The sequence below is a fragment of the Mycteria americana genome, chromosome 31 (genome assembly GCF_035582795.1).
Source record: "Mycteria americana isolate JAX WOST 10 ecotype Jacksonville Zoo and Gardens chromosome 31, USCA_MyAme_1.0, whole genome shotgun sequence".
Classification (NCBI taxonomy): domain Eukaryota; kingdom Metazoa; phylum Chordata; class Aves; order Ciconiiformes; family Ciconiidae; genus Mycteria; species Mycteria americana.
The window spans coordinates 170,888-178,537 of NC_134395.1; the positions used below are offsets into that span (position 1 = coordinate 170,888).

A 7,650-nucleotide genomic window follows, 5' to 3' on the forward strand; every position below is an offset into this window, starting at 1 on the left:
AAGGATTTTTGGTGAAAAACCCCATTTCCACCCATTTTCTACCCAATCCTTCTCCAAAAATCTGCTGTGAACCAAGGGGCCACGAGGATTTTTTGGTGAAAAACCCCATTTCCACCCATTTTCGACCCAATCCCTGTCCAAAAATCTGCAGTGAAGAACGGGGCCACGAGGATTTTTTGGTGAAAAACCCCATTTCCGCCCATTTTCGACCCAATCCTTCTCCAAAAACGCTGCGAACCAAGGGGCCACGAGGATTTTTGGTGAAAAACCCCATTTCCACCCATTTTCGACCCAATCCCTGTCCAAAAATCTGCAGTGAAGAACAGGGCCACGAGGATTTTTTGGTGAAAAACCCCATTTCCACCCATTTTCGACCCAATCCCTGTCCAAAAATCTGCAGTGAAGAACAGGGCCACGAGGATTTTTTGGTGAAAAACCCCATTTCCACCCATTTTCGACCCAATCCCTGTCCAAAAATCTGCGGTGAAGAACGGGGCCACGAGGATTTTTGGTGAAAAAAACCCATTTCCACCCATTTTCGACCCAATCCTTCTCCAAAAATCTGCTGTGAAGAACGGGGCCACGAGGATTTTTTGGTGAAAAACCCCATTTCCGCCCATTTTCCACCCAATCCTTCTCCAAAACCGCTGTGAACAAAGCGGCCGCGAGCATTCGCTCACGATCCCCCGAGGAGGGGGCGTGGTTTGCCAGGAGATGTCACCTCTCCCCGCGGGTCGTCCACCAAGAGAGCGGCTGGGTGGGTTCCCACCGCCACCCACCTCGATCTTCCCGGCGGAAGCCACCTCGGACCGTCACTCGACGGAGCGAGGAAGACCTCCCAACATCTCCCCACCGTTTCGTTCGCCCCGACCCTAATTACGATTAATTAACGGGCGGAGGGGGGGGGGGGGGAGGGGAAGGCCGCGCCCGACGAAGACCACCCCAACCGAGACCGCCGTCGGCACGTCGCGTCACGATACGGGGGGTTTTTTTTGGGGTGGGGTGGTGTTTTTTTGCGTTTTTGGGGTTTTTTTTAGGGTTTGGTTTTTATTCGGATGCGGAATTACAGCCCCGCGCGCCTCCCGCCCCCGGCTCCCGGCAAGCTCAGTAGCAGGTGACGTCGGCGTCGGCGAGGACCACCGAGACGTTGACGGCGGTGGGTTTACCGATGGTCTTGTCCATGGTCTTCTGCACGAAGTTCATGGGGATGCCGTCGTGGCCAACCACGCAGGCGAAGGAATCGCCCCGTTGCCAGTCGGCTACCGGCACGCTCAACTTGCTGTAGACCGTGTAGGTACCTCCGTCTTCTTGAGGACCAAAGATGGAGAAGCTGTCGGCGGCCACGGGACGGTCCTGTTGGGTCCAGGTCACCAAGATGTCACGAGGAAGGAAACCCAAAGCCAGACAGGTCAAGGTGGCCGTCTCCTGACGGGCCAACTCCTCAGCCGGCGGGGGGAAGACGTAGACGGAAGGTGCCTTCACGGAGGTGGCTGCAGGGTGGGCGCAAGAGAAGGTCAAGGGCGGTGGGAAGGACGGAGCTCGCCCGGTGGGCTGACTTCCTCCAGTAGGCTGGCCCTCCCAGTAAGCTAGACCTTTCCGGTAGGCTAGACCTTTCCAGTAAGCTAGACCTTTCCAGTAGGCTAGAACCTTCCAGTAAGCTAGACCTTTCCAGTAGCCTAGAACCTTCCAGTAGGCTACACCTTTCCAGTAAGCTAGACCTTTCCAGTAAGCTAGACCTTTCCAGTAGGCTAGAACCTTCCAGTAGGCTACACCTTTCCAGTAAGCTAGACCTTTCCAGTAGCCTAGACCTTTCCAGTAGCCTAGACCTTTCCAGTAGCCTAGAACCTTCCAGTAGGCTACACCTTTCCAGTAAGCTAGACCTTTCCAGTAGCCTAGACCTTTCCAGTAGGCTAGACCTTTCCAGTAGGCTAGACCTTTCCAGTAGACCCTCCCAGTTGACCTCTCCAGTGGACAAGACCCTTCCAGTAGACTGGTCTCCTCCCATAGACTTGCTCAGTTGGCTCTCCCAGTAGGCTAGACCCTTCCAGTAGACCAGCCTCTTCCAGTAGACCCTCCCAGTTGACCTCTCCAGTGGACAAGACCCTCCCAGTGGACAAAGACCCTTCCAGTAGACCCTCCCAGTTGACCTCTCCAGTGGACAAAGACCCTTCCAGTAGACTGGCCCAGTTGACTCTCCCAGTAGCCCCACGCTCTCCAACTAGACCTTTCCAGTAGACCAGCCTCTTCCAGTAGACCCTCCCAGTTGACCTCTCCAGTGGACAAGACCCTTCCAGTGGACAAAGACCCTTCCAGTAGACTAGACCCTTCCAGTAGACCCTCCCAGTTGACCTCTCCAGTGGACAAAGACCCTTCCAGTAGACTGGCCCAGTTGACTCTCCCAGTAGCCCCACGCTCTCCAACTAGACCTTTCCAGTAGACCAGCCTCTTCCAGTAGACCCTCCCAGTCGACCTCTCCAGTGGACAAGACCCTTCCAGTGGACAAAGACCCTGCCAGTAGACCCTCCCAGTTGACCTCTCCAGTGGACAAAGACCCTTCCAGTAGACTGGCCCAGCTGACTCTCCCAGTAGCCCCACGCTCTCCAACTAGACCTTTCCAGTAGACCAGCCTCTTCCAGTAGACCCTCCCAGTTGACCTCTCCAGTGGACAAGACCCTTCCAGTGGACAAAGACCCTTCCAGTAGACTAGACCCTTCCAGTAGACCCTCCCAGTTGACCTCTCCAGTGGACAAAGACCCTTCCAGTGGACAAAGACCCTTCCAGTGGACAAGACCCTTCCAGCAGCCTGGCCCAGTTGACTCTCCCAGTAGCCCCACGCTCTCCAACTAGACCCTTCCAGTAGACCTTCCAGTAGACCAGCCCAGTAGACCGGACTTTGCCAGCCAACTCCTTCGACTCGCCCCGAACCGCTCTTCCCTTGCCGTCTCCCGTTTCCCCCGAGCTTCTCGGTGGACACCACGGTGGCAGGAGACCCCGTCACCTCCCACGCCGGGACTCGGAGGGCGGGAGAGAAAGGGATGGGCGCCTACCTACGTCTTTCTTAACAGACTTGGAGATGGAGGAGACAAGGCTGGGGGCTTTGAGGGTGCAGGTGAACTTCTCCCCGGAGTTCCACTCGTCGGCGCAGATCTTCAGGGTGCTGGTGAGACGGTAGAGACCGTTCTCCAGCTTCTCCGGTGTCCCCGAGGTGACGTCCAAGGCTTTGCTTTTATCCCGCGTCCAGGAGAAGTTCACGTCCTTGTCAGACGGCAGGTTGGTGGCCACGCAGGTGACGCTGGCGTTCTGGCTGAGGTAGAGGTCCTCCAAGGACGGGGGGACGATGGTGACCTCCACTGCTGGTTTGGGAACTGGGTGGGGTGGGGCGGGGCGGGGAAGCAACGGCGTTGAGCGGGTGGAACTTGGGGCGGACGCCAAATTCAACGGGACCCACCCCTCCCTTCGCGGGGGGGGGGGGGGGGGGGAGGGGGCCAAAGCTTTGGTGTCCCCCCAAAACGCTCGTCCGATCGGTTAGGAGAAGGTGTCAACCCCCACCGCCGCCGCCACCGCCACCACCTCCCCGATCTTCTCGCCCTCCCACCGAAAACCGAAGAGAATTTGCGGCGAATGGGGCTGATTTCCGAGAAAATTTCTCCCGCCCCCATTTTTCTACGGTGTCCCCCCCCCCACCACCACCCTCTTCCTCCACAATTTCTGTCCTCAAAATCTCCTGGTTTCGCCCCAAAAGCCGCCTTCCCCTCCCCCGCCCCTCGGTCGCCACCACCCTCCCGGCGTCGGACCTTCTCGGTCGGCCTCACGGGATCACGGGAGGGTTGAGGTGGCTCTGGGGCCACCCGGCGGTCTGGTGGGTCCATCGACCCCTCCATCTCTACGTCCTTCACCATCTGCCCATCATCCCTGCCTTCCTCCCGTCTCTACCTTCTCCAGCCCCTCCCACCCACCCATCCTCCCCCTCGACCAACCGTCCAACCACGCCCCAAGCGACCGAGCACCCGCCCATCTCTCCTCCTCTCCACGGAGCCGCCCGACCACCCAACCCTCTCAAACTTCCATCCATCCACCTCCAGGAGCTCCAGGAGCTCCACCAGCCAAGGACCTTCAAGAAACCGTGAACCCGTGAGTTCCTCCAACCTCACCCGTGCAGAAGGTGCTGATGCTGAGGACGGTTGGTTCCTTCAGCAACCGGTGGGACACTTTGCAGGAGAACTCCGCTCCCATGTCCCAGCTCTGCTGGCTGACGTTGACCTGGCTCACCAACGTGGCCTTGTCGTTGGAGCACTTGTCACAGCTGTAGACCACCTGGTTGAGGTCCACCACCTCTTGGTTCATCAACCATTGCACCTGGGCGTCGCCGGCTTGGTTCCCCTCGACGAAGCACATCAGGAGGACCTTTCCGGCAGCGCGGTACTTGTTTGGGTCGCTCAGGAGCTTTCCCACGGGAGGAGGAGAGCACACATCTAGGAGATGACCAAGGCGTCACTCGAGGTCGGGAGGAAGGCTGGGAGCAACGCCGAGCCACCTAGGTGGCCACCGAGGCATCACGCAAGGCTGGGAGGACCACCAAGCCATCTAGGTGGCCACCGAGGCATCACGCAAGGCTGGGAGGACCACCAAGCCATCTAGGTGGCCACCAAGAGAGAGCAACGCCAAGCCGTCTAGGTGGCCACCAAGGCATTACACAAGGCTGGGAGGACCACCAAGCCATCTAGGTGGCCACCAAGGCATCACGCAAGGCTGGGAGGACCACCAAGCCATCGAGGTGGCCACCAAGGCATCACGCAAGGCTGGGAGGAACACCAAGCCATCTAGGTGGCCACCAAGGCATCACACAAGGCTGGGAGGACCACCAAGCCATCTAGGTGACCACCAAGGCGTCACACAAGGCTGGGAGGACCACCAAGCCATCTAGGTGGCCACCAAGGCATCACGCAAGGCTGGGAGGACCACCAAGCCATCTAGGTGGCCACCGAGGCATCACGCAAGGCTGGGAGGACCACCAACCCATCTAGGTGGCCACCAAGAGAGAGCAACACCAACCCATCTAGGTGGCCACTAAGACATCACACAAGGCTGGGTGCAACACCAAGCCATCTAGGTGGCCGCCAAGCCATCACGCAAGGCTGGGAGGACCACCAAGCCATCGAGGTGGCCACCGAGGCATCACGCAAGGCTGGGAGGACCACCAAGCCATCTAGGTGGCCACCAAGGCATCACGCAAGGCTGGGAGGACCACCAAGCCATCTAGGTGGCCACCGAGGCATCACGCAAGGCTGGGAGGACCACCAAGCCATCTAGGTGGCCACCGAGGCATCACGCAAGGCTGGGAGGATCACCAAGCCATCGAGGTGGCCACCGAGGCATCACGCAAGGCTGGGAGGACCACCAAGCCATCTAGGTGGCCACCAAGAGAGAGCAACACCAAGCCATCTAGGTGGCCACCGAGGCATCACGCAAGGCTGGGAGGACCACCAAGCCATCTAGGTGGCCACCAAGAGAGAGCAACGCCAAGCCGTCTAGGTGGCCACCAAGGCATTACACAAGGCTGGGAGGAACACCAAGCCATCTAGGTGACCACCAAGGCGTCACACAAGGGTGGGAGGACCACCAAGCCATCTAGGTGGCCACCAAGGCATCACGCAAGGCTGGGAGGACCACCAAGCCATCTAGGTGGCCACCGAGGCATCACGCAAGGCTGGGAGGACCACCAAGCCATCTAGGTGGCCACCAAGAGAGAGCAACACCAAGCCATCTAGGTGGCCACCGAGGCATCACGCAAGGCTGGGAGGACCACCAAGCCATCTAGGTGGCCACCAAGAGAGAGCAACGCCAAGCCGTCTAGGTGGCCACCAAGGCATTACACAAGGCTGGGAGGAACACCAAGCCATCTAGGTGACCACCAAGGCGTCACACAAGGGTGGGAGGACCACCAAGCCATCTAGGTGGCCACCAAGGCATCACGCAAGGCTGGGAGGACCACCAAGCCATCTAGGTGGCCACCAAGGCATCATGCAAGGCTGGGAGGACCACCAACCCATTGAGGTGGCCACCAAGAGAGAGCAACACCAACCCATCTAGGTGGCCACCGAGGCATCACGCAAAGCTGGGTGCAACGCCAAGCCATCTAGGTGGCCGCCAAGCCATCACGCAAGGCTGGGAGGACCACCAAGCCATCGAGGTGGCCACCGAGCCGCCACCGCACCAGGCTGGGGGTGACTCCCCGCGTCCTTTCTCACCCGCGATGGCGACGGTGGTGGAGGAGCCGCCGTGGGCCACCTTGCACTGGACCTGGTTGTCCTGCAGAGCGGCGGTGGGGAGGGTGAACTGGGTGCTGAGGCTGTAGTAGCTGTCGCTCCCCTGGGTGGCCGGGTAGGTGGCAACATCTCCCGCCACTTTGGAGACCCAGGTGACGGTGACGGGTTGGGGGAAGAAATCGGAGACCCAGCAGCCGACGGTGGCGTTGACCCCGCAGGTGCAGGGGACCAAGGGGTAGACGTGAGGAGCGCTGGCCTCGACTGCCAAGAAAACACAATTTTTTGGGGGATTTTTTTTAAGATTTTGGGCTGGGCTGGACTTTGGTGGCCACCTCTGAGCCGGGTGGACTTTGGTGGCCACCTGGCTCCAAACCCGGGACACCCACCCCCACCCCACCACCACCACCACCACCACGAGGAAGCCGTCTCGCCGAAAGACGATGTGAAAGCGCCGCGGGCGCCGGAGGGGAAGTTTCACCCCGGGCGAGAGAATTTCCTCCGCCGCGGCTTTCTCACCCCAAAAACCAGGCCTAAACCCCACCCCCACCCCCCCCCACCTCTGACGTCACCGCCCCGCGCACCCATATTCCGCGGGGTCGTGTGTGTCCCCCCCCCCCCCCCCCCACAAGCCGCCCCCGTGCGCCGACGGCTCCGCCGGTGAGTGGCTCTGCAAAGCGGGGGGGCTTAGGCTCGGTTTTAGGTCGCCCCACGCACACGCCGCTTTGGACTAGAGGGGGGCTAGAGGACCTTAAAGCTGAGCTTGGCTTGCACATCTCAAGGGCTTTCCTAGAGAAGATCGAGGCTGGGCTTGGTTTCTACAGCTCAAAGCTGGGCTTTGCTAGAGAAGATCGAGGCTGGGCTTGGTTTCTACAGCTCAAAGCTGGGCTTTCCTAGAGAAGATCGAGGCTGGGCTTGGTTTCTACAGCTCAAAGCTGGGCTTTGCTAGAGAAGATCGAGGCTGAGCTTGGCTTGCAGAGCTCGAGGACTTTCCTAGAGAAGGTTAAAGCTGAGCTTGGCTTGCAGAGCTCAAAGCTGGGCTTTCCTAGAGAAGATCAAGGCTGAGCTTGGTTTCTACAGCTCAAAGCTGGGCTTTGCTAGAGAAGATCGAGGCTGGGCTTGGTTTCTACAGCTCAAAGCTGGGCTTTGCTAGAGAAGATCGAGGCTGGGCTTGGTTTCTACAGCTCAAAGCTGGGCTTTGCTAGAGAAGATCGAGGCTGGGCTTGGTTTCTACAGCTCAAAGCTGGGCTTTGCTAGAGAAGATCGAGGCTGGGCTTGGTTTCTACAGCTCAAAGCTGGGCTTTGCTAGAGAAGATCGAGGCTGGGCTTGGTTTCTACAGCTCAAAGCTGGGCTTTGCTAGAGAAGATCGAGGCTGGGCTTGGTTTC

General features: G+C 59.2%; 1 gene segment (V, D, J or C); it reads right to left on the reverse strand.

The window, feature by feature from the left end:
* Nucleotides 1–1,045: 1,045 nt before the first annotated feature.
* Nucleotides 1,046–6,851, reverse strand: LOC142421519 (Ig mu chain C region secreted form-like). The segment is given in 5 exon segments: nt 1,046–1,490; nt 3,048–3,365; nt 4,152–4,472; nt 6,249–6,773; nt 6,824–6,851. Coding segments are annotated over 5 exon segments (1,578 nt in total).
* Between the last annotated feature and the right edge of the window lie 799 nt (nt 6,852–7,650).